Source organism: Jatropha curcas, chromosome 9 (assembly GCF_041381405.1).
Source record: "Jatropha curcas cultivar XTBG-Jc1 chromosome 9, XTBG_Jcur_1.0, whole genome shotgun sequence".
Lineage (NCBI taxonomy): Eukaryota > Viridiplantae > Streptophyta > Magnoliopsida > Malpighiales > Euphorbiaceae > Jatropha > Jatropha curcas.
The window spans coordinates 2,122,179-2,148,605 of NC_143159.1; the positions used below are offsets into that span (position 1 = coordinate 2,122,179).

The 26,427-nt window shown below is 33.1% G+C and overlaps 4 protein-coding genes across 11 annotated transcripts; 3 read left to right on the top strand and 1 right to left on the bottom strand.

The window, feature by feature from the left end:
- Nucleotides 1–274: 274 nt before the first annotated feature.
- LOC105633749 (Methyltransferase MT-A70 family protein) lies at nucleotides 275–4,172 on the bottom strand. Of its 3 annotated transcripts, XM_012216394.3 has the most exons (10): nucleotides 3,751–4,167; nucleotides 3,420–3,645; nucleotides 3,110–3,249; nucleotides 2,871–2,904; nucleotides 2,245–2,320; nucleotides 1,595–1,772; nucleotides 1,395–1,484; nucleotides 1,187–1,286; nucleotides 712–968; nucleotides 275–578 (listed from the first exon to the last, which is right to left on the bottom strand). In XM_012216394.3, exons 1-9 carry the CDS (start codon nucleotides 4,042–4,044, stop codon nucleotides 829–831), a joined length of 1,278 nt encoding a protein of 425 aa, XP_012071784.1. In that variant the 5' UTR covers nucleotides 4,045–4,167; the 3' UTR covers nucleotides 275–578; nucleotides 712–828. The 3 variants fall into 3 exon arrangements, with proteins under 3 accessions (XP_012071784.1, XP_037495415.1, XP_020534851.1); XM_037639487.2 differs by lacking the exon at nucleotides 275–578 and having other exon boundaries at nucleotides 830–968; nucleotides 1,054–1,286; nucleotides 3,751–4,172; XM_020679192.3 differs by lacking the exon at nucleotides 275–578 and having other exon boundaries at nucleotides 834–968; nucleotides 1,078–1,286; nucleotides 3,751–4,172.
- A 1,824-nt stretch (nucleotides 4,173–5,996) lies between these two features.
- Nucleotides 5,997–9,651, top strand: LOC105633748 (NAC transcription factor 29). Of its 6 annotated transcripts, none has more exons than XM_012216390.4 (7): nucleotides 5,997–6,057; nucleotides 6,586–6,627; nucleotides 7,760–7,941; nucleotides 8,078–8,304; nucleotides 8,387–8,563; nucleotides 8,690–9,023; nucleotides 9,169–9,651. In XM_012216390.4, exons 3-7 carry the CDS (start codon nucleotides 7,776–7,778, stop codon nucleotides 9,471–9,473), a joined length of 1,209 nt encoding a protein of 402 aa, XP_012071780.1. In that variant the 5' UTR covers nucleotides 5,997–6,057; nucleotides 6,586–6,627; nucleotides 7,760–7,775; the 3' UTR covers nucleotides 9,474–9,651. The 6 variants fall into 6 exon arrangements, with proteins under 6 accessions (XP_012071780.1, XP_012071783.1, XP_020534867.1 ...); XM_012216393.4 differs by having other exon boundaries at nucleotides 8,417–8,563; XM_020679208.3 differs by lacking the exon at nucleotides 5,997–6,057 and adding an exon at nucleotides 6,122–6,195.
- A 4,646-nt stretch (nucleotides 9,652–14,297) lies between these two features.
- LOC105633747 (histone deacetylase complex subunit) lies at nucleotides 14,298–17,639 on the top strand. Its single transcript, XM_012216388.4, has 6 exons — nucleotides 14,298–14,737; nucleotides 15,799–15,925; nucleotides 16,582–16,721; nucleotides 16,882–16,944; nucleotides 17,044–17,112; nucleotides 17,196–17,639. Exons 1-6 carry the CDS (start codon nucleotides 14,537–14,539, stop codon nucleotides 17,268–17,270), a joined length of 675 nt encoding a protein of 224 aa, XP_012071778.1. The 5' UTR covers nucleotides 14,298–14,536; the 3' UTR covers nucleotides 17,271–17,639.
- A 6,085-nt stretch (nucleotides 17,640–23,724) lies between these two features.
- LOC105633746 (calcium uniporter (DUF607)) lies at nucleotides 23,725–25,426 on the top strand. Its single transcript, XM_012216387.4, has 2 exons — nucleotides 23,725–24,472; nucleotides 24,620–25,426. Exons 1-2 carry the CDS (start codon nucleotides 23,879–23,881, stop codon nucleotides 25,112–25,114), a joined length of 1,089 nt encoding a protein of 362 aa, XP_012071777.1. The 5' UTR covers nucleotides 23,725–23,878; the 3' UTR covers nucleotides 25,115–25,426.
- The last annotated feature ends 1,001 nt before the right edge of the window (nucleotides 25,427–26,427 follow it).

Here is a 26,427-nt window from a genome sequence, read left to right on the forward strand (position 1 = left end):
GACAAAGCAAAGGCCAACCTCTCATGAATTCTTCGCTAGTCACTAGTCAATCCCCCACAGAGCATGACATCTAGGCATGCAATTTTTATCTGTGAATATTTATTCTTGCTATTCAAAACATCTTTGCACCATCTTCAATCAAATCAAACTTACTATTTCATGGATTTCTATACGGGATTATAGAAGTAAATCGTGGAATTAATTTTTAAACAACTCGAGCAATGAGAAATTTTTTGGTGAAAACTACAACCCCAAAATGGCGGAGGGAGGCCAATTCATTAGAAATTGTCCATTCATAATTTCCCTTACTGTGTAAGCCGATACATAACCTTAAACGGAGCACTCTATTTTCAACAAATAAGCTTATCTATTGTTTTCTCCGTTGCTACAAGATATCATTATCATGACCTTCCTAGTTTCGACTTCATATCCACCTCGGACTCTACATCCTGTAATTAGCTCACCTTGAAAGTCACTGTCCCATAACTACAGCCTTCGACAGGTAGGTCATCACTGCTGAAAGTTGGTTTTGCACCATGGTTAATCCGTTCATGTCGTTAATTACGTGTGAAAATTGCCTGTAAAATGATAATAAAATATAGTCAAGACCTTGCATAAGGCAAAATGAATACATTAAGCACATGGATAATTTTCTATTAACAGTGGATTGATTAAAAAAAAAAAAGAGTATTAAAATAATATTTAGAGGACCTTGAAATAACTTGCATGAAGACAGAAGCAAGTCATGGTAAGAAGAAAGCCATAAATTACAGGCTCCCTTGGGCAAGTAGTTCACAATAAAAGTGCGTTCATCTTGATTTGCTGTCCTTATCTTTCTATAAAATAGTTCAACCCCTGAAATCGAAGAGGTTCATTTCCCCAAGAAGTCCATCCGCCTATCATCTCTCTGGCAAATAGTTCAATACATCTAACAGGTTTAGGGCCAGGAACATGCTCCAGCAGCAACTCTACAAATGTCATGGAAGAACAAGAATTGAGAATTCAGTGATTGGCAAAATAATTTAATCTCATCGGCTTCAAAGTTTATGCTACCTTTAGTTATGCATCATCTGATACCTTTTTACATGTGAATTTCAACAGAACAAGATACAACATCCAACAGAGGATCATTGAAGACCAAATGATGAGCAATTGGCAGTAAACCAAATGCTATATCAGCACTCACCTCCAATTGGGGGCTTCCTTGAGTAATCCCCAGGGATACTTATAATGATTTCATTATGTTCTATAGCTCTCCAGCTTGACATCTGTTCAGAATTAGTGCCCTGCAAAAATCAACAGGACAAGCCACCTAGGAGTTTAAAAGAACAAAAGAAAAGACTGGATCTATAGGATCACAATTGATGCCAAATCCACTTCAAATCTGCGCTTACCTCCCTGCGACAGTAGCCCAATAGAAGGCATTCATAAGGCCTATGATGAAAGAGGTCTAAATCAGTGATCAACGAGCCATCTGCTTTCACCTGCAGCACTTGAGCATGACCAAATCAATGGCAATGGTAACTTGTAAAACAATCACCTCCAAACACTTGCATGCATGTACGTGTGCAAGTGAGAGAGAGAGAGAAAGCACCTTCAGCCAGTAAAAACTAGCAGCATAATTGACTCCCCATGTGGGAAATAGCTCTTTCTCAACAAAATCACGCAGTTTCTCCCTATTTGTCACCCATAAAGCTACAAGTGCTCCATCTGTGTGAGTAAGTTGCTTAATAGGAAGGGATAAGAAATAGCGGTTTGGTAATGTTGGGTACCTAAAAATTGAGGGATAAAACAAGCTTACACAATTATTATTCTCTGTAGCCATAAACAGAAGATTAGTTCAATTCAATTTGTTTAACAAAAGGCAGTCATAGTGAACTCCACAGACTAAGACTTTACAACCGATAGCAGAAAGGTCATTTATGCAGGTCTTTTTTTTTTTGCCTCATTTATTCACAACCCCACTCACTTTCACATCCACAAATAAATCAGCAAATTGAGAAACAATTTGCTGATCAATAACATAACATCCACTGGAGAAAATTATTTATTGGAGAACATCCAAGCTGATACTGAAATTGTCAAGATTAGTTACAGCACTAACTTGTTAAAAGAACAGCCAAATTTACGGAAGTTCCATGCATGAATATGAAATAGCAGAAATATGCACCAGTTATTGGCATAAGCTTCAAAATTTTGACAAGCTAGAAAGCATTTCAATTGCCACACAATGAAATTACGTACAGTAGTTTCTGAGAAGCACTTGCATTTTCCCATGGTGGATCAACCACTATCAGATTAAAGCCACAATCTGACTCGTCTGCATTAAAAACCAAGTGAGAAACCCCATATTTGATAGAGTAGAAACAGCAAGAACCTTTATGCATGAACTAATATTTTCACCAGCAGATATAATCAACTCTCTAGTATTACATCAAATACTAAAATAATTGAGGCAACGGATGTTCCATTAACAAGAATATAACACCATACAGCCAGACTTAGAAATAGTATAATGGTTCCCATAATACACGTGATAGATATCGTTCCTCAATAAAGTGGATTTTACATAACATATCATGATAGGAAACCGCTATGTTGTTGACATTTTCTTTTTCATGCCACATGAAGGTGAATAGCCAAGTTAAGAGAGAAACAAAAGGAAGGCATTGACTTTGGTATATATATTAGCCAAGATTGTCGAACAACATTGCACTTCCATGGAGATTAGCATGTTCACCATCAAGCCATAAATCAAGTGCATGCACATCATAGATTAGGCCAAGAAATTTCTCAACCACATAAATAAAGGCTCTTCAAGCACAAAACAAACTCAATTAACTGCATTAAGTTGTGTAGGCAATAATTACCAGGAATAAGGTTGCGAATCTGCCCCAGGTCAGACTTCGACAAAATAGAAGAAAAGACATGCAAGATTATGTAAGAAAAACTATAACAATATAGTGAAGTAGTTAGCCATATTAAAGTAACTTTAACAGACGTAACAGGATTATAAGATGTAAAATTTAACACAGATAGACAATCAATAACTTTTAATTGTTTCTCTTAAAGAGAAGGCCAAGAAGAGTAAGTTGAGAAGGCTGCATACCATGTAGAAGCAACTCTGTCTAGGGAGTACATATTTCCCATTCAGAAATTCTGCCTCTACATCATCACATGTCTCATTAACAACCAAATTATTGAATACAGGAAGAATTCTTCGCCAACTGCATTGATCAGGCAGGGTATCTGAGAAACCAATTGAAAAGGCATCAGGAGTCTGTTCTTGCAAAGCTCAATAATCTAAAATTATGCGCTTAACAAACATTCCAAATTAATTATGTATCTTTCAATCTTTCTATACTCAGCCTGCAACTAATAACATAAAAAGGAACGTTTTTTTCTTTTACAAGATCGACCTGCATCTTTGCTTGGCTCGTGATGATGAGGGAACTTGAGAGTGATTTCATACAGAGGAGCTTGCCAAATACGGCCGAGTTCTATAAAAGACTGCTCACTACCAGGCAGTGGTACTTCTCTACGTTGTGAAGAACAAAAATCACTCCTTAAGTCTCTCATAATCGCTAAAAGATCAGTAGCCGCCATTAAGAATTCCAGTGCCTTCATTAACATAGGCCTAACTTGCTGCCACGAGTATTATTAATTTATTATCAGAATCGAACATAAACTGTCCTAATTAACCCTAAATCTTATTGATAGCCAATCAAATATGAAATTGATAATGCTTACCACATGGCGCTGATCAGCAGCTCTTTCTCTCTCATTTAAGGAGTGCGATCTTTTCACTTTTCGCTTTCGTTTTTTTGAACTTGAAGGGAGCTTAGTTTCATCACGACCTTGGTCGGCGCGCTTGGGGTCAAAAAAACGAGAATAGTATGTCGACGGAGAAACCCTGAACCGGGCATATGACGAGTTCAGCATACGAACCGGGTCAATGAAAACAGCATTGGAACTTTCGAATCGGTAAATCCCTGAATCCAGAAATGTAGAGAGCCGGTCGTTCGTCTTCGTGTCGTCCATCATCGTAATCTCAGCTTGTGCTTTCAATTCCTTCCTCACTTCCTTCACTACTCAGTGCTCACTAGTCACTGGGCTCCCCATGCTAGCTTGAAGCCCTGAACCATTGAAACGACACTCATAGTTAGTCGTTTAGAGTCTTATCACTAAAAAGCACCCTTTTTTAAAATATATATATATACACACACATAAGGTCACGTAAGAAAACCTTTTTGACAAATTTAACATTTTAATTTTCTAAATTATACTATACAAAAATTCATCTGACAAAATTTTTCCATAGAATATTTCAATTTTTTAAAATTATCAATTAAATATTTATTAAATAGTTAAAAGTATAAAAATTATTATTTAAAATTTATAGTAATTAAACATCAAAATTAATATTTGCATCAAAATTAAAAATACTAAAACAATTATTAGTATTAGTGTAGATGTATATATAATATTAAAAAATTTTATAATTTTAAAAATACAATAAAGCCCTTATAAACTTTAAATACTACAAAATTTTTCAAAAGTACAGTAAATGAATTTATTCATTTGACGAAAACGCCTCATTTACTAATGACTACCCCAAGCAGTGATTGGGTTTTAGCTTGAGTGACTTGATTTTTTTAATGATAAAAAATAACAAAAACCTCTCAAAAACTGATATTATACTCCATTTTTAAAAAGTATCAATATATGTTAAACAAATAGCCTATTATACATTAATTTAAAAATTAAAAATATAAAATTCAAATTATAAATAATTACTTTCAACTTTTACTTTATAAGTAAAAATCCGTTTACAGATATAATTTACTTTTCTTAATATAAATTGTTGTCTGATCCAGCAATATTAAATAAATATTTTTCAATTTTCAAATAATTAAATATTACCTTATGGAATAATATAAATAAACAGATAATATTTTAAGTGAAATAAAAAATACTAAAGCTCTTATCACAATCATCTCATAAGCAAATTCAATCCCGTATCAGTATAATTAATTTATCAATTGATAAACCCACCAGTGGGACCCCAAATGATAAAACGCGTTTGATGTTTGACCACAGTCTAAACCTCACATTTCAAAAAAGAAAAGAAAGAAGGAAGTTTGCCCGTGCAAGTAACCAGATGGTGGTTCTAATCTTCTATACCCGCACCGCACCGTAGGAAAGAGAAAATCCAAAATAATTTCATGCCTACCATGGAGATAACAAACATGGCAGTAGATTCTAATTTTAGGTGAAATTTATGTATAAATATAATATTTAAGAATTTAAAGACTGAAAAACAATTATTTCTTTCAGAAAAAAAGACTGAGAAATAATTATATTATGAGTAGAATGCTTAAATAAATAAGAATAGATTAGGAAAGGGAAAATTAATGGAATTTTGAGATTATATATAAAAAAAAACTATTATTTTGAAATAAAAAGATAAAGAATGATGTTTATTTTGAAAACGAAGGAGTATAATAAATGATTAGAAACAAATGGTGAACGTAATTAGAAAAAAAAAAAAAAAAAAAAAAAAACATGTAAAAAATTTGTCCAAATGAATGCTATTGGCCAGAAAGAAGAATAGCGTTTCAGCATGTGCATGGAGAGTCAGTTTCAAGGACCAAAAGTTTCCCTTTGTGGATCATGTCTAGATTCTCGACCTTGTATGATCAAATTATTTCGAATTTACCAAGAAACGAAAACAACTTTAAACTCGAGAATTTTTAAATACTTTAATCCTCAAAAAAAGAAAAAAGAAAAAGAAATTTCTAAGAAGGTACAAACTATCCAAATAACCAGATTGAATGATCTAAGCCAAGGACGTGTCCACGTAGTAACACGTTATTGGACTGGTGACACAACTAGAGACTCTCTTAACTGTGTGCCGAGATAACTACTTAACCATGGTTAACTAATTACCTAACAACGATACTAATCCCCCAGTACTGTAGGCAGTGGCCCCTATAAAAGCATGTACCAAGTGACGAGGAAGTGACTGGTTGCTTCAGTTTGGTCCGCCTTTGAAAGGTTAGAGCTTCAGTGGCTTATCATTGTACGATTTTCATGCATTTTTTTTCTTGATAAGCTACTCTTTTTCCTTGGGAATTATATTGATTGGTAGTTTCATTGAATATTCTAATTATTCTTAGATATTCTGGGTACTGGGTGGGTACTCCTCTTCTTCTTTACTTTCCATGCAAATCTTGCTAAAGGTGGTAATTATCTTTTGTTTGGTTGATGAGAAAGATAGAGGAAAAGGATAGGAAAAGACTTATTACTATTGTGAATTTCACTGGAAAATGAAGAAAAGTTAAAAAGCATTTCTCCATTACTTGGCCAATGGATTGATGAAGGTTTTGTTTTTCTTGGGCTCCATAATCGGAAGGAACGAAAGAAGCTTCACTTTATGCTTTTAATTTAACTTAATTTCTTTTGTTTTTCCGTTTATCTTTTCTTATGAAACCAAACGGAGAACAACTAAACAATGATCTTGATTGTGTACCCAGAACTGTGTTTTATTTTATCTTGATTAAGAGTTTTGATTTTGTGAAACAGATACAGCGGTTGCGGCCGGCTCTAGTGAGAATACCATACCAGGTAATAACCTTCGAAGCCTTCTTTATATTCAGTAACTTGCTAAAGTCATAAGCCTTTTCTTAGATTTTAGATCTCTGTGTTTTACTTCATTGTACACTGAAAAGTCAATTTATTGGTAAATAGCTTATACTGGCTATCATTGACTGCGAGTTTTGTTTGCTTGTAAGTGTTTGAACACCTTCAGGTCTTGCAATTTATCTTGAAAATTTTAGGGATTTGTGTTTATCAGATTGGACTTGGAGTCATATACTAATCACTGTTTTTTTTTTTTTTTTTTTTTTTTTTTTTTTTTTTTTTTTGTGGTAAGAAAAGAGAGCACAAGCTCTAGAGTTACAAACACTATCTAGGATGAATTACACCAACGTTATCATGGAGAAGCCATGAAACAATTGGAGGATCCATAAGAATGTGGGTAACCATGGAGAAACCAGCAGCAGTTTTAGCTAGGAAATCTGCCATGAAACAATTTCTTGAGGAGGATCCATATACCAATCACTGTTTTCTTTGAAACTTCTTACTGGATTCATTGCAATCTGATCAATATATAGTCTTAAATAGCAACAATTATGACTAAAATAATTCAAAGTAAGTCATTTAATGAGGAATTATCTGGTGAGGGATTGTTGTGTATTATTATCAGCAATTGAATTTCCGCCTTCAGCCTTTGATTGATATATATAATCTATTACTGGATCACTGAGCGTGGTACCATCTATTATTGGTTAAATTAGTACGTCCATATCCACATCCCCTTCCAATTTTCTTTTTTGAACTTGAGATTTGATTAGTTTTTATCATCATCCATATCTACTTCGATGATTGTGTATTCCCCTCTCAGACCATGAGAGTGCTAATTGATTGTTAAGAATTTATTTCATATTCAAATTGATTCTCGAAGTAAATGGGAGACTAATTTAATTTTGCATCTTTGTTTGCTCTGTTCTTCTTTGTCTTTATATTTTCTTTGCAAGTGAATGCTGATTAATTGAGCAGACAATTAGAAGTCAATGCTAGATGATTTCTTATTTCTTTTTCCTATTTTCGTATTTATTTAGCTTTTACCCCTTTGCAATTCTCCTTTCTATCATTGGCCTGGGAAGAGATTTTCCATCACAGTGCTGTTCCTTTTCAGTTTTGGTTGAGCTAGGATGCGTCCTCCAACAAGTCCAATTGCCTCACTTCCCGATATTGCTCTTGATTGCACTGATGAGGAGCTCTTTATCTCTTTGGAGAAAATGGCTGATGGGTACCCTCCTCCTGGCAATGTGATTACTGATGTCAATCCTTACAACTATGAACCATCAAATTTGCCAGGTAAGTGCAATTTTACTTTCAAATGAGATTGTGCAAGTTAGATGCTTCCACTTACTCAACAATACTATTCAACTGAACGATTGGACATCTTTAATTCCTTAAATAGCAAAGCTCATAAAGATGTTTGGTTTTGCAGATGGAATTTGGTACTTTATTCCCTCCAAGGAAAATGGGCCTATAGAACTTGGATTCTGGAGGGTCAAAGGGGAGGCTTGTAAACTATTCTCAAGCTCTGCCATCACAGGTTGGAGGACAACTCTTGAATTTTTTGAAGGTCAAGTGCCTCACGAGCAAAAAACTGATTGGATAATGCAAGATTATTGGATAACTCGGAAAGGACCTGATGAAAATAGCAAAGTGAAGGTAATTTATGGAATATGCTACCTCTCTATGCTTGTTAGATAACATTTTTTCTTTTATTTTTCATTCTCCTCCAAACTACCAGCCAACGCGGGTTTGGTTGGATACTTTGCAGGAAGGCAGCTCATTATGCAAAGTCTTCCATGGTGGTGAACAAGGTCTGGATCATAACAATCGCCAGAAGATGGCTAGCCTCCATGTTCCACATGACTCGACACAGTCAATTGTTCTCAAGACTCTCAATGATACAAGCAAACCTGTGGTATGTCAACTTTAATCATATCCAAGAAATCTTTATTTTTTCTGCTGTCAAGTGAAATTGCTTTAGTACTCATATAAATTTTGTAGTATTCTCTTTATGTGTTGAAGCTTAGTGATGTTACTGTAGGCGAACAAGGATGGTGAGACAGGAAATTTGGCTGTGACAGGAGAACCTCCAAGTGCTCTAGTGGAAATGGAAAACCCAGCAGAAATTGACTATTTTTCTAGAGGTGACTACTTGGAGCTGCGAGATCTTGATACTCCAGCATCACGTTCTTCAACATCGGATAATTCAAGTTGCTTCACCATGTCATCTGATGAATGTTTTGACTCATTGGCTTTGCTGGAAGAAATAGAAGCTAAAATTAACCAAGACTCGGTACAAAAGAATGAAAGTTGCAAGTTGAGTATCTCTGCACCATCCAAACCGGATGAGGTTGTTTGGGCTCCAGCGTCTCCAGGTTTGTCAAATCCATATAATAACTCTTGCATCTCTTGCTGTGTTAATTGTACTCTCTTAATCTGTGCTTCTTTTGATTCAGAAAACAGTTTATATACAAGAAGTGATTTTTTAACAGTTAATTTTAATCTTTGCTTTGGCAACAGGGTCTTTAATTGGCATTGAAGAGAGCAAGCCACATACAGGAGAAATTCTTGCAACTGAATCATCTCCACCCACTTTAGCTAATGACCATAAAGATCAAGATAATATAGTTTTACAGCATTCAATCAGAAACCAGAAGGCCAATTACAGTGATGAAGGTTCATCAAGTTCTAATGATGTAGGCACATCATCCGATCACCGTCTTCCATTTCAAGATGCAGAAAGAAAGGTCGATGAGAGCAGATTGAAAAAACTAAAGAAGAAGAAGAAGTATCTGTGCTTCATGCCACTTCACTTCCTCTTCTAACTTCAAGCATATATAGCAAGGTGTGTATGTAAGTAGTTGATGAATAGTATTAGATAACTCTGATTCTGATATTGAAGAAAGATATAGGAAATTGATTACTTGGTTGCTTGCAGGGATAGAGCAGTCTATACATTTTTCTCTTATACACTTACAATGCAAGAAACTGCTGCTTCCTTTATTTATTTATTTTTCATTGAATATGGTTGGGCCTTGTAAACATAAAACTTTTTGGGCCAGTAAAACAGGCTTTATCTCAAGAGAATAGATATCTAATGATTTTATCCAACGATGCACGGAAACTCTAGCTGTAAACGTTTCGGCGGTATTCATTTTCATGTATAAAATACTGTTTTTTCGTATAAAATACGGTTTTCTCGTGTAAAATTAATATTTGCCTCTTCAACAAATCTTTCCCTGAAAAATACCAACCAATTGCACCTAACAAAAAATATAAAACTTAGGAACCAAATTGTGTGACCAAAATAAAAGAAATCGAAAGGGACATTTTACCTAATTTATCCTCATGCACATGCCCACTTAGCTTCAATTTTGTTTTGGATTGAAGTCAAGCTCCCTTGTAGGGGAGCACTAACATGTTCATCAATGTCTGACTCTGTCACCTATTATATTCCTCTTTCCTCCTATCTTAGGGTTAGATTATATAATGCAACCCAATAAGGTTTGAGAATAACATATCATTTTCATACCATTTTAGTAAATTCCAGCATAACATTACCACTGAGATGTATTTCTTTTTATAAATATTTTTCAATTTTGTTAATTAATATTCTTCATTTTAAAAGAAAAGGATTTAACCTCTTGTTATTACAAATGTTTAACTATGTAAATTATTTAATTATATTTTTGAAATAATTAGTGGCAATGCTGATTAATTATAATGAACCAGTACACTATATATGGTTCACATGCATGCTACAGATGCCTTATCAATTTAAATATTTATCTAAAATCTTATTAAAACTCATGACTTATCAATATTTTTGTTTTAGAAATTTATATTTTATACATTACTTAAAAAATATTTATAATTTATTTTGAAAATGAGCTTGATAATTTAATTAAAAAAATTATCAAACAGAGAAAATAATGATTCCTGACCTTCAAATTATATAAATAGTTAAGAATATAAAATTCTTTTTAATTTGCATCATATGGTATCTTTTTCAGAATTAGAGGTGATATTTATATAATTTTTTATTTTGAATTTCATAGTAAAATATCTAAAAACGTATTTTTTTTATACTAATTTAACCATTTATTGATACTTAACAAAACAATAGGATACAGCAAAAGTGTTTAAAAAAAAAAAAAAAAAAAAAAAAACTTACAAATGCAGGTAAAAATGTGGAGAAAATGAGGGCAATAAAGTACTTACAAGATGAGGGGCCACTCTCTTGTTGTATCCTTTGGGTACCACACCTTACCGTGGGCCTGGGGTTTCTATCAGCTGCCCAATGCCATGACCATCATCACTTCTCTCTCTTTGCCATGTTTGGGAACAATGAGAAAGTAGATAAATTTAGGGCAAGCAGTAGTGGGAAGAAACCAAAAATCCGACTAAATTAAATTTATTTGGTTTGGTTTTTTAAAAGGTCAGTATTTATTTAATTTCGGTGTTGTATACTGCCTGCCTAACCAAATTTATTTCATGCTATAAGCAATTAAATAGAATCGAAATAACCAAATCTACATATATGTATTCGGTGCGAATTCAATTATTTATATTTTTATCTACCGATTTACAAACTAACTCTATCTATCTATAACCCTATAAAAACTGGAGTGATATTTCTCATTGGATTGATTGGGAAAATTAGATGAGGCGGTTGAAATATTATTTATTATTTTAAAATTCATTTAGTAAATGAATCAAATTAATTTGCATTGCATGTTCCCTTTTTTATGGGGTCAAATGTTTATCTTAAGAGGTTAATAATATTTTCTTTTCAAAAAAAAAAAGAGGTTAATAATATTTTATTTTTGGCATGGGTTAAAGGTAATGCAAGGCAGAGCAAGTTGCTAACTTTATAATGTCATAATATCCATTAGCATTTAGCACTTTAAATTATGAGTATTGATAGACTAATAAATGAACTAAGTGCATATTTGTAAATAAATAGTAGATTAGATTTCATATCTATCGGTTAAGATTTTCATTTAAAATTTGAGATATTCGCTCTGCCATTTAATGTCATGTCATTCGTTCGGATCCAGACAATGCAAAAAAAAAAAAAAAAAGAAATTTGTTTAGAATTGATTCATAACCCATTTATAGATCAAACTAATGAAATTAAGAATTATTTAAAATTTTTCTTACTTTATTTTTCCCAATTATATAGTTAGGAATATTCTCGTTTTAATAAAAAATATTTATTTCTATTTTTTTGTTCATAAATGGAACATAGACTCGGTCTAAATAAATTATTCTAATAAAAACCATTATAAATATTGGTATCAAATTCTTATAAGGATACTATGAATCAATCAACAATATCCTCTTTAACATTTTCTATTTCGTGGATCATTTTACTTATATCAGTATGATAGCCAATGAAGTCTTAGCCCAAAGGCTACGGTGGATGTCCCATGACCTACCGGTGATGGGTTCAATTTGCATCCCACTAATATTTTGCAATTCCTTATGAGTTGGATCGTCCTTATTGGACAACGGCAATACCTTTCGTTGTAAACAGTAACTAATAAAAAAAATGTAATAGAATAAAATTTAATTATTTAATTTTTTTATGTGAATTACACTTTAAATATATTCCCAAAACCAAATAATAATAATCAACATATAAAAGTAACCCTTTTCATTATTTTTATTGATAGGAGAGAGAGATAATTAAATATATGGTGTAATGGCACAAAGCTATAAAAGGCAAAAGATTTGGAAAAAATATAAGCTTGGAATTAGCACTTCTTTGCACTATAGTCAACAAATTCAGCTAAAGCTTCATCAAATAATACTGTCTGGTTACCCCTACAAGCAAGAATTGATTCTGTGCTGCGCCACTGCATTAAACTATGATGCTCTACGCACTAGATCAACTGCGAAATTGCGTAGCAAGAAAAGTTTCGAAAATCCATCGGTTGTTATGAACTGGTTGATGATCATGTACACGGTATGTGCTGCTGCTGCTATAGACCAGTTCAGCTTTTTTTTTTTTTTTTTTTTTTTTTTTAATTTTTAGTTTCGCTTTATGGTAAGGTGTTCAAAAGGTCCACTCTTCTTTCAACTTTGTGATAATTGCCACTTTGCCAGCGTGTTAACGTGAACAGTTTGTTTTTGATCCAACGGCTGCAACATTGATCATCAAAGATCGACGGTTAATGTTGTTCTATTGTGGCGGGAAATTCTGGTGGGAAAAGTAAAAATAAATGAGAAAAGACGGCGAAAATAATTTTTTTAAAGAAAAAAAAGAAAAAAATTTATTTGGGTGCGTATAAAAAAAATGAATGTATAAAGAAAATTTCAAAAATCTGATATCTCATGTCGGATAAGACAACACCGACGGCAGGTAGAGCTGCTCCCCACGTGGACCCCGCAGATGAATTTCGGGTTTCCGTTACGTTCCATTCTGGCGTTACTTTCTTCTTTACTGAACTTGCTTTCGTAGTTCCATCCTACGTCCCTCCAAAAAACAAGTTCCGTTATTTTTCTGCCAAATTACCAAACGGACACTCCATATATTTGTTTTATATATTATATATAATAAGATAAAACTCACAATATTAAAAGTATTTGGATCTAAAAGATATTTATCTATTTGTAGTGAAATCATATCATATGTACCATGTGAATAATCAAAATAAAAAATTAGGTAAAACACATACTAGGCCCTTGTATTTTATCCATTTTCATTATTAAATTTATAATTTTAATTGTTGATGATCAACTTTCAAATTATTATAGTAATTTGAAAATTGATTGCAATAAACAATTCAATTTGCTGATAATTAAGTCATCCCATTATCCAAAATTAGAATAATATTTTTTATAATTTACTTTTTAAAAAAGTTATTTTTATATTAATTCTGTTTCTCTCTCATGATATCCAAAGATACCTGTTCTTGAATATAATTAATGATTTCATTTATTTATATAGAAAATTTGATATGTTTGTTTAAAATATTAGGCTTCATTTTTTAAAAATATTTTTCAAATAATTTTTTTTTGAAAAGTTTATTTTTTATCAAATATTTGAGATACTGAACAATTTATTGAAAGTCTTGATAAAAAATTAAGAAATGTTAAAAAAATTACTTTACCTTTCTTAAAAATAAAAATAAAATTATTACAATAAAAAAAGCTCATAAACGCATGCTTGTTAATTTATCAATTATGGCACCTATCATAATCAATCACTAGTTCTATAAGAATTTATTATTTTATGTAATTTTATATTTAATAATAATTTTTTTAAAATTATGAAGTTTATATATTTTTAAAGTATTATAAATTAAAATAAATTTTTATTGTTCCAACCAAGTAAATTATACGAGATTTTAACATTTTTGGGATAGAAATTATTTTCTAAAAACAATGGAGTGGAAGGACAACTTGGTCATTTAACATAGTCCATCACCCTCACTTGGACCGCTAGTCAAAGGGTCAACCCACTGTATGGACAACTCCATAATCCGAAACCGGCTAGTGATTTTTAACGTCCCCTCCCTCCAAGTGCATGATTAACGAAACCCTTCTCGCAATATACGTGGCGATCTCCTATTGGTCCATTCTTCTTCGTCGGGATTCATAGCAACACAACCAATAAACAAAACCAGTCACTCTCATCTTTTATCTCTCTCTCTCTCTCAAACATTAAAAAAAAAGAACACTCTTTCTCTCTCATAACTCTTCTGTGTTTTTTCTCTCTCAGAAAATCCGAAATTTCTACTCAATTTCTCTCTCTTTTGTCTCCAAAACCTCCATAAACTTATTCAGCAATGCATGATCTTCATTTTAGTTGTAATTTCGGGTTTTGATGCTCTAATTTTGACAGAAATTTCATTGGCTCACTGAGTTGGGAATTGAAATTATGCTGGAGGCAGTGGAGAGTTCAGTCAATGGAGGGTTCTCACATTTGCAAAGCTGTGGAGACAGTAGCGAGGAGGAGCTCTCCGTGTTGCCTCGTCACACTAAGGTCGTGGTGACTGGTAATAACAGGACAAAGTCTGTGCTCGTGGGTCTTCAAGGCGTGGTCAAGAAGGCTGTTGGATTAGGCGGTTGGCATTGGCTGGTATTTGTTTGGAGTTATTTTGGATTTTTATTCAAATGGGTTTCATTGTTTTGGTTTGTTTCGGATTGATTTTGGGTTGTAACGTTGTTTTCTTGATTTTTGAACCTTGAAAATTTCAGAATTTTTTATTTTGGATTGTTTAAATAATGTGTTTTTGGCAATGTGGGTCAAATTTAGCAGTTTTCACTTTGGGTTTTTGGAGCTTGATTTTGTTTTGCTCATTAAGTGGTTGAGGTTTCTCCCTCTTTCTTCTTCTTTTCTTTTCTTTTTCATTTTATTTTATTTTATTTAATTATTTTGGTTCATCTATCAGTTCAAGGTGAATGTCTTAACTAAAAGTGATTTCAATTCTTATACTACAAAGTTGTTTTGGATAGTATTTTGGGAATTAAAGATGCTTAAATTTCAATTTTGCTTAAATTATTGTGCATTATGCTGATTTCAAGTTATAATTCCAGGGTTTGGTTAATGGGTTTTCATTGCATGCGCATTTTTACTAATGGATCTGGTGTTTTGATGGGATATTTAAATTCTGGGATTTTATATTGGCATTTTCATTGTTTCCCAGACATGTTTTACTTTACTTTAATTGCTTCTGACTTCATCAATTTCATATGCATTATTGGATTGGAATTTTTTTTTGAATCTCTTCTGAAAATATTAATTTGTAGGCGCAACAGGAAATTACCATCTGTGCTTTGGATTTTTTTTTACTCCACTTTATTTGTTCTTGAATCTTTTCAAAAAAAAGTATCCGTCTTTGATCTGGCTCTATATTCTTCATGAAAATCATTTGATTTGGATTCTTATTTTTACGGTGGTGAGTGTTTACGCCTAATTTAGTGGTTGATTCCCAACTGCTAAATAGGCGCGGTTGACTGAATTGCAAAGCAGAATTAATTTTATTAAGTTAAACAGAATTGAAATCCAAAGTTTTCTTGCCCCTTTTCCTCTTCTTCATATATGTCCGCTTACCAATTCATCAATACATTCAATTAAGCATAGATTAAGTTCTAAATTCTAGTACTTGGATTTTTGCATTCAAAAAATATAAATTGCAGGTTCTTACTAATGGCATAGAAGTAAAGCTACAGAGGAATGCCCTGAGTGTGATTGAGGCTCCCACTGGCAATGAGGAGGATGATGACCTGGAATTTGACAATGTGCAGTGGAATGGATCGGATTTGGGTGAGTTTGGGTAGTTAATTTCATCCTTAAATGTTGTCCTCTAGTCCCTTATTTCTGTTGACACTCGTGACTGATTAATGGCTTAAAGCAGAACTTAGTTGTAAATTGATTTGGAACAAATTAGGTCCTTAAAGAGGAATTGGTTGGTGAATCTCTGATCGTTTTCCTTTGAATTTATAACTTTGCTAATTTAGGTTGATAGTCAAGCTAAATTATATTTATTTGGATAGCTACCGTTTGACATAATAATTGTGAATTTGAATTTGAATTTGAATTTAAAATGTAAAATCATGAAAGAATAATATGATGCCAAATTCCAAATGCTTAATCTTTTCAACTGACTAGTTATCCAATACAGTTCTATAACAAAGTTTGTCCTTAATTCCTTACTTCCGTTGCTGACCTTGAAGAAAATCTCAAGACATGGCCCTAATCCGAGAGTGTAATTAAGTGTTTGATCGGACCCTAATTGTTAAGCTTACAAAAGAGTATGATTTTTCTATGGAAAGTGATGTAGTATGGTACATAGGATCCGTTCTGTCTTCAGCTTTTACTTTCACTATTGGTAAAGCTCTCTTGTATGATTTCCTTTATCTTTTAACTGGGTCCACCGCCCCTTTTAATTCTGGTTGTGGTATTCTTTGATTTTTTCCCAGCATCCGATGACACTCAAAAGTCCCATAGATCAAGGCACAGGACGCATAAATCAACAGGGTCATCTCACAAGACTATGAGCAGGTCTCTCTCTTGTGACTCACAGTCTAAGGGCTCTGTTTCGACATCTCGTGGGGCCGCGGTATATAATCTTTATTAAATCCTCTATTTACTTGTGCTGTGTGTATTATTTTCGTTTTGTTTCCTGCTCTTTTGTTGACAAGCAACAGAATTAAAAATGTTATTAGTATGTATCTAATTGTTTCTTTTTTATTATTATTATGAACACATCTCCATCACAGAAGGTTGACCTCAGCAAATTGGAGATGGCTGCCTTGTGGAGATATTGGAGACACTTCAATCTCGTGAGTATTATTTTGGATTTCATAGTGTCTAGAGCACATGAGTGGGCATGTTTATATCAAGTGGAATCGATTAAGAATTGTTAGTGGATATTCTTATAGGTGGATGCTATTCCCAACCCATCTAAAGAGCAGCTAGTAGATGTGGTTCAAAGGCATTTTATGTCCCAGGTAGTTGAAAATATGCATGGTCCATTTAGTTTTAATTTGGATTTTGAATATCAATCATCTGATAAAAACATTTGGTGTGGAAGCAAATGGACGAGTTGCAGGTGATTGTGGGATTTGTTCAGGCTGCAAAGAGACTGAAGCCTACAGTTTGCAAATGACTAACAGATAGCTGGTACCGAAAAGCCCTCTCCCCTTTCCCTTCCCTGTTTGTAACATATGTATGGATTTGTTTCTGATTATGGTAATGGTATGTGTTAGAGGGCCAAGTAATTTGCGTTGTCTAAGCTATAGAGGGGTTTTTTTTTTTTTTTTTTTTTTTTTTTTGACATTTTGGCAGTGTAGCTAATATATAATAGCTCTAGCTAGCTATTTGTATATATTATGTAAAACTGAACCTCCAACAACAAAGCCCTCCTGTGGCTTTTCTTCTGCTTCTTCTTCTTCTTCTTCTAAGCTTGGATTAATGTATTTGCTGACTCGGGGAAGTGGATCTCTCTAAATGTACATATTCTTCCTTTTTCTTTGAAGTTGAACATCATTTCCAAAATTTATTGGAGCTCAGCCAAATACAAATAATAGTATAGAGTTTCTTTGATTTTTCTTCTAGAAGGAAGAAAATTAAAAATAAATTTTTTTTTTAAAAAAAAAAAAAAGGAAAATGGTTATTATCTATGGTCGAAGTGTTGATAGAAAGATCCATCAGTGTAGTATTGAAAGTTAAACTGGGAAGATTTGAAGTATCAAAATGGGGCCCATTTCATAAATGCGCGCACACCCTCTTCGTCGCGGTTGAAGAAGGAGAAGGGAGTATATGTATGGTTATTAATGTGCAAACTAAAATTCAACAGCGCACAAGGCCATCTGTCTAACCCTAAAGCCTAACATTTGTATTGTACCATACCACCAACCACTTTCTACACTAATCCATTTCCGCATTTATGTTTCAGCTTATCGAATTAATGATTGTTGTTTCATTTCTTTATTATTATTATTATTATTCAAAATTTAAAATCCAAAACTATATCATTATTGTAAATTGTCTCTCTGAAAAATCCTTTCATATTGTTTGAAGCATTCTTAATATGGGTCTCATCTCATGATCCTTAATCATACAAATTAGACGTCATGTCAAATATTTTACATAATCGATGGTCAGGATTAACTCCTATACATCTAATGGCCACAATTATTATCAGGAATCTTACCAGCCCAAATGACAACAAAGTTGTGAACTTGAAAAGTGTTCCAATATATTAACAATCTAAGCGGGCCCTAACATCTCTTGTTTTGGACTTCATATACTCGGTATTGATCCATTAATTATAACATGGCCCAATCTTTGTTGACTGGGTTGACAAGTTGCCCCGTTTTCATTTCTTCTTTTACCAAAATCATGTATTATTATCAGGAAACCTAAATCATTATGGCAAACATGGAAGACTTGGACTGTTCATAAACTGTTTTTATAATTTGTAATATCAACCTATAGATGATTGATTGATCGAATCCAATGGATTATATTTTTACGTAAATTTTATTTGTAAAATCAGAAATTCCAGCATTTCAAAACGAAATTTAAGTGATGATATAAATTATTACTCTTTTCAATTTAATATTTTTTCTTTATAACTTTGGAGTGGACATAATTTCAAAGCTGAATGCACCACCATATACTTTGCCACAAAAAACTTGATCCTTTGCTACGGTTTAGGAAAAGTCTCCATAATTGAATCAAAACAAACAAAAGATTCAATCACTTTTTAGTCAAAGATTCAATTTAGATCCTACAAGGTGGGACTTCTTTATGATGAATCATCCACTACCCGCAGTCTTCTTTTACAGCTTTTCTCAATCAATAAGCTACAGCATTTCAATTTATCATATATTGCAATTCCACTATTGTTTTTGTCTCAGAATTCTAATTTGTGTTTAGTTGCATTTCAGTCAAAAAGATAAGCTAGTTCCTTGAGTAATTTAAACCCCATTCTCGAACTTTTCCTTTAATCCTGGCAAAAGGAGAATTAAAGCTATTGATGTGATTAAATATTACAAAGTGCAATTGTATTTTGTCATATACTCAGAAAAAGTTTATGTGAAGTGCCCAATTTCAGTTGAAAAAGGAAATTAGAGTTTGATTTAATAATTAAAAATTAATATTGAAAAATATGATGTCCATGAATTTCAACCAATTCATATTAAATCGCTACCGCCAATGAAATAGATTCAATAAAAATGTAAGCAACAATAATTAATGGATTCTAATAATACGCATGACAAGTTTCATCATGTGTGACGTCATATTTTAAATATTAAGATTCTTTTTAAAATGGTAAAAAAATTTAGATTCTTTTTATCTAAAATTGAAGCATCCTTTGATTGATATGAATATGAATCTTGTGATTAATCAATTGAAGCATCCTACTTATTAGAATTTACAACTCTTAACTCTAAAAGATTCTAATCCATCGGCCAAATGGAGCTGCCTCCAAATATTGGCGCAAAAGAAAAATACATAGCAAGATAAACATAACAGAATCTGCCTGATTGTATCGAATTCCTTTTTTATATTCTTTACTGAAAATTCAAATGAAAATAAGATCGATTATTTAAATTGAAAATGGTATTTAAAAAAACAAATTGAAGATTTAAAAATGACAAATTAATCCAAAATCTGAAATTTGATTTCTAGAATTGCATTTTATTACAAATCCAAAGCCGACCAAATACGAAAATAAGAAAATAGGATTCCCCAATATCTCATGTAGGCATAATTTTTAAGCTACTAGTTGAAAAGCTGAAATGAAATCTTGGTTGTCCTTCTTACACTTACTAAGGATCGATGCTCATATCTAAAATCGCAACCTTTTATATCCATATCCACTGGGATTAAAAATGTCAACCAATCATGCACATCACCACTGCTACGTAACAAGTTTCTTTAAGAATAATTTAAAAAAAAAAGTTTGCATTTTTATTAAATAAATAATTAAATTGTCCTTGTATACTTTATAAAGGTGGAACAATCTTTTTTTCATCAACTAGTAATTTTATTTTTACATCTTCAGGCGATTGGATAAACGAAAAAAAAAGTAAATTTATTAAATAAAATAATCAAATTGTCTTTGTATGCTTTAAAGAAGTGGAATGATCTTTCTCATCAACTAGTGTTTTTATTTTTCTGTTGTTTAATGCTTAGTTTGGGAACTTTTCCCTCTGTTTTTGGACCATACAGAAAATTTTCTCTCCATTAATGTTTTTTTTAAGAAAAGAAAAGAATATTGTCCGAATTCAAGCATCCAGCTTCCTGTTAATGGATCAGAAGCTAATCATAAAAATCTTCATATTATAATACAATAATTAAACAGATAATACGATAATTAATGATTCATCTGCGATGGAATATTATATATATATTGCAAATGAGTCAGATTCGGACCGCATTGCACGCTAAGTTTGATTACTATTCTTTTATTTATACCTAACTAACGAAACAAAATATAAATTAATATATGAATCTGCTTTTAATAAGTTTTCTGTTTTCTTTTAATTAATAATTTAAAAGTTTCCATTAACCTCTAATGTGGTATCTTGTTGGACAAAATTTTAAACCCATATGAATAAAGAATCATTCATGCCAGCACGACTAAGAAATTCACACACACACACACACAAAAAAAAAAAAAAAAAAAAAAAAAAAAAAGATTTGTGATTTATTCTACAGTATTTATGATATTTGTCTTTGAATTATTTCATTTTCTTAATTTACATGGAGAATGAGGTAAGCTATCCCTTTTGAGTAATGCCAAGGAAAAAGCACTATTGGGGTGTCTAAAACAGGAAGCAATAGAGGACACACAATTGCCTAAAATGCCACCGATTTTATATTTTTAATTTGATTAAGGTCAAATTAAAATTTTCTAGGGCATAAACGATTCGAACGTAGTTGAGTCCATTCAACGATTGATGAAACTAATTAAAACCACAAAAGAAAATAATGGTGCAATTCTCATCTGGCTGACCCATTACTGAATATTGGAGAATGCCTTTACTACTAGCTAGCATCTCATCAGCTATTGTTCTAAAATGCACTCCACATATGTAAATATGAAATGTGTAGTGGCTGATTAAGAAAAAAAAATGTTTTATTTTGTCACCAAAATGCCATCACTGTTCCTCTTAGGTCAGTCTCCATATATTAATATAATTACTCCAAAAACCAAATTAATTAATTAATTAAAGCAGACTCCAGTGGGCTTACGTAGAAACATTTTGGCAAAAAGCAAAGATTTTAATTAAATCCCAGAAGGTCAGACTTTCTGAGTTGCTAAAAACTGTATAAAAAAAATAATATTACAAACGTACCATCGTCTGTCATCAAATTATTGATGTGTCTGACAGAGCAAATTGGGGTTGTGCCATGGAGGATTCCCACTCTTTGGGGAGCTATATTCGGAGATAAGTACGTATAATTGTTTTCCTTTCTGATTCCAATTTGCATCAGTAATTCTAAGATGGAATTCTATCTGTCTCAGTTGGATTTCAAGTGTAGGGCACAAGAAGAGCAACCCAAAAACAAGAATTTATGGGAAAGCAGAAAGCCAATTGGAAAAATTGTATAGATAAGAGTAGAAATGGGTGGTAGGAAATTCACGTGGGAAAATGGGTGTAGTAGACTTCCCACTAGTGTCTACAGAATTTCATGCCCACATACAAAAATTAATGGAATCCATCTCCCAATTTGTTTGGAATTCTTAAATCACTGAATTATCGAGGATTTCCTTTTGATTCTTGATTCTCTCTATTGTTTTGCTTCCTGAGTCACTCATCTATTTCTTCTTAAAATTAGATTCTCTACCTTTGATTTCCTTGGGGTTAGGAAACAGGAATCTTCGCACCCACTTGATTTTAGAATATTCCAAAAACCCCATAGCCACCACTATCCTTTCATATGATTATACCAACAGTAGTAATAACGATAATGAATTCCTCTCCTTTTACCTTTCAATAAGAGATTTTTCTTTCTTTTTTTCTTTTTAAATTAGGATGATGATGAGTACGTAGGAAACCTCAATCATTAATTTAATATATTAATTACGAATAACTAAAATATTATGTACGTAAAAGAGAAAGGATTGAACTTGTCAAAATTAATCCACTGGAAATATATTAACCAATTTTTGTAAATAATAATTAAAGACGTGTTCTTTCAGAATATATATATATATATATATATATAATTGAAAGCAATTATGTTATTGGCATGGTTTGATGGTCGCTAAAGGGCCATAGATATTCTTCCGGGTTGGACTCAATTTACATGCAATAATAAGACATTAATTGGGTTATCTTCTTCTTCTTCTTCTTCTTTTTTGTGGGGAAAATATTTTTTCTTTTGGTTATTATATGTACTTTGCAGTTGCACGTGCGATTTATGGTTCGTGAGGGACAAGCAACTCCAGTAGAGTTATCATTGGATTAAACAATACAAATGATCGATGGACGAAATCCATAAATTTATATATATATATAAAAAGATATAAAAGCTTGAATGTGTTAACTTACGTGTAGGCATGTTTGCTGGGGAAAAGATATTATTTACATTCATTGAGACCAAGAGAAAATAAAAATTCACTTACATTAAAAGAAAATTTAGAATTATAACAAGACAAAGATAGAAAGGATACCCACACACGACACGGAATCATTATGGTGAAAGACAAACTTATAATAGAACCTGTAATTGTAAATTTAAACACAGAAAAAATGTGGAAGAAACGTGTGGATGGTAACTGCACAACACAAGGCAAGCTAATTGTATATTTCCGGCTGCCAATTGGCAATTGCGTTAAAACCAGGACAAAGCTACCGCTACCTGCACACTGCAGAAAATAAGGCAGACCTTTCTTTTCTTGAAAAATATTCAAACTATTAATATCAAGTACTGTAGTTGGTTTTAGTCGTTTCTTGTGGTGAGTGGGTCACCATTGAATCTCTAAGGTCAAACTTCTAAAACTCTTGAGTTTTTAGAACTTCCTTTTGTTTCTTTAACAGAATTTAAAATTTTTTATTCTTTATATTGGTGAGAAGATCAACCCGACTATATAGTAAATTTTTTTTTTTCTAACTTTAAAATTTATTTGAATATTGTAATCGATGGAAACATAAGTTATATGATTATTCTTATTTTCTTAAATAATTTTACATATTTAAATAATCTCCTAAGGCTTCTTAAAAAAACAAAGGAAAAAGATTCCCGACAAATGTAAGAATCTTTGCTTGCTGACGACACCAGAATCTTCTTTTTTTTTTCCAGTTCTTACCCTTTCTACCAAATCCCTCCCTCCTTTATCTAGTAAGGGTTGGATCTGATAGGGGTATTTTCGTCTTCTAGCCCTCATCCCCGCAATTACGCCTAGTTAACTCGCGTGTCTTACGCCACCCATCCGCTTGCAATCAAATCACGGCAACTTCTCTCTCATGGTATATTAATTGGCATATGCGGTAAAAGGTTAAAAACTTGAAGACTATATCCCTTGGTTCAGCGGTAAAGTTTTAACTTTTGACTGCCAAAAAGTTCTCTTGCATTTACCGTGAAATGAGTATCTCGTCATTATGGGTCCAGATTCTCTTCACTTTGTCCAGTTAAATTCTTCTCTGTGTCAGGACCCTATAAATAACCTTGCGCCTTGACCTCCACCTTTCTTCATCAAGGTTTCTTCCAAAGCTCTCTGATTTTACCAATCGGGCCTCTGTTTCTCTCTCTTCAATGGCGCTTCGTAAATTGCTCTCGAAGCGTCTTTCCAACAGTTACGGAGTCGCCTCACCGGCGGTAACACTAGAACACTCTCCAATTTCTTCCCCAGTCACACATAAATCCACACTAACGCCAAATGCAGCCAAAGCAAATTTCCAAATAGAGTACCTGACCTCACCGGAATCCTCAAAGACGGGATTTTTTCGGCGGTTTCTTCACCGTAGATCCATAAACCAGTTGCCCGAGTTTCTATCCCTTCCGGTCGGTGAGAAGCTGAGGGAAAGGCTCAAAGGTACCAACATTACCAGAGACCGGCTCCGCCTGGATGGACTTGCACCTCTGGAGCAGGAACCGGTGCCCGGAGATCCCAATCTCTTTGGAATTTCGGTTCAGGATGCGAAAAAACTTTTAAGGCTCTGTCAGGTGGAGAAACTGAAATCAAGGCTGAGGGAGATTCCACAGAATTCGATTTCGTACTCTGAGTTGATTCAGATTTCCGTTGAGGAGTGTGGGAATGAAGAGCAAGGGGTCGAACTTGCGAAGATGTTGGATCAGTCTGGAAACGTCATCGTTTTGGGTAGTATTGTGTTTCTCCGGCCCGAGCAGGTATAAAATATTTTTCCGTTACTAGTGACGTCATTTTTTAGTCTTTTCAAAAACAAAATCTTCTGCATTTAATAACACAATTTCTTTGCATTCAGTGCACGGATTTGCGTATATCATCTAAATAAAAAAGTTTGGTATTATTAACAGGTGGCAAAATCGATGGAGAGTATAATATCACAATCCACTGCTACTCCTAATGACCCAAGAAAAAAACAACTGGATCACATGGAGCAACAAAAGGCCATTATTGACCGAAAAGCCCGAGCCCAAGTTCGTGGCGAGCTTTATTGTGGGCTAGGCTTTTTATTGGCCCAAACACTTGGGTTCATGAGGCTAACGTTTTGGGAACTCAGTTGGGATGTGATGGAGCCCATATGTTTCTTTGTCACTTCACTTCACTTTGCACTTGCCTATGTCTTCTTCCTCAGAACTTCAGTTGAGCCTTCTTTTGAAGGCTACTTCCAGCGAAGATTCAAGGCCAAGCAAAAGAAACTCATGGAAATCAATAATTTTGATCTCGAAAAATATATCAAGCTCCGAAAAGCGTTCTATCCGAACATGGGTTATGGTTATCCTCCATCCGAATATTATAAACCCAGCAATGGCGATGAAGAAACATTTCTTCGGTCCATGCACCATTAGAATGAGTTTGTAGGTTAACAAAGAAGCAAAAATGGATGACTAGTTTTTTGTCTTCAATTATGAATAATTCGGGTCCATTAGATTTAATCTAATTGAAGGTAGTTGTAGTATATAGTTTTGAAGGAATTATGTATATACATTGAACAGTGTTAAAATACAGACTTGGAACAAAGTTTTGAGTGGTTTTAGATCGGAGCTTTGGCTTGGTCCCATAATCAGCTGTGTTTTGGACTGCGTCCTATAACCCATGTTCGGATTTGATGGATTTCTTTGTAACTGACCCTGTAAATGTAAGGTCCTCTCAATTTTATCCTTCGTAAAGCATAAAAAATATTAGTTGATAGGTTTATGAACAAGCTGGAGGTAACTCGAACTTGTTCATAAGAAGTTGTTGGACATTATGAGGAAACTTACAGCCCATCAATTATTCACAATGCTTTGGTCACTGGCCTTCTTTTCAACCCTAAAGACAAGCCCCAGACAAGCTAGCCTTGGTCCACTAGTAAACTGTTTTGTACTTACTACTACACGTGTGGGTCACCAAATTGAAACAACAAAGCCCTCTCTTTTGACAAATTCTGTATTAAAATCTTAATTAACCAAAAAAATTACACATTTGAGCAGTTCTTCTGGTGCTTGTTTTTGAAGGAAAAGGGCAGCCACAAAGATATCTCTTTCCCACTTCACTTCAAGGCTATTTCAATTGAGTAGAATAGAAGAGAAACATATTATGTATCATTTGATTTTGGCTCACCTTCCACTTCTTCCTAAAAACCTATATCCATCTGCAACTAACTCTGACCCACTAAAATGGGAAATTTCTACTTTCACTCATTTTCCATTTATCAAAATTCAAAGCCTCTTCTCTTTGTCAACTGTTCATTAAATAAAAAAAGTGACTAACAGCTAACCCATGCCTATTCCTATATTTCCAAATCAGTTTTCCCTTTCTGAACAGTTAAAGTTGCCATTTTTTTTTTTTTGAAACAGAGTCAGAATCTAATAACTCAATATTCTCAATCGATGGCTTGTTAAATTGGTAAGTAATCATATAATTTAGATTTAGATTACAATTGTTCTTTCTTTTTACCAAGAGGGTTGATCTGAATGAAAACAACTCATATCTCTTGTTTCGAGTGTTTAATTATTGTGAATGGATAAATTCTCTACTGAAAGCACTTTTCTTTATGAGTCTGATGCGGTGTTAGAAATATTAGACATCTTATCTTTTTATTAAAATAAATTTAGTACGATATATAAAAAACTTAGTTATGATACTGTATTAAAATTAAATGAGAATCTAAGAAAAAAAA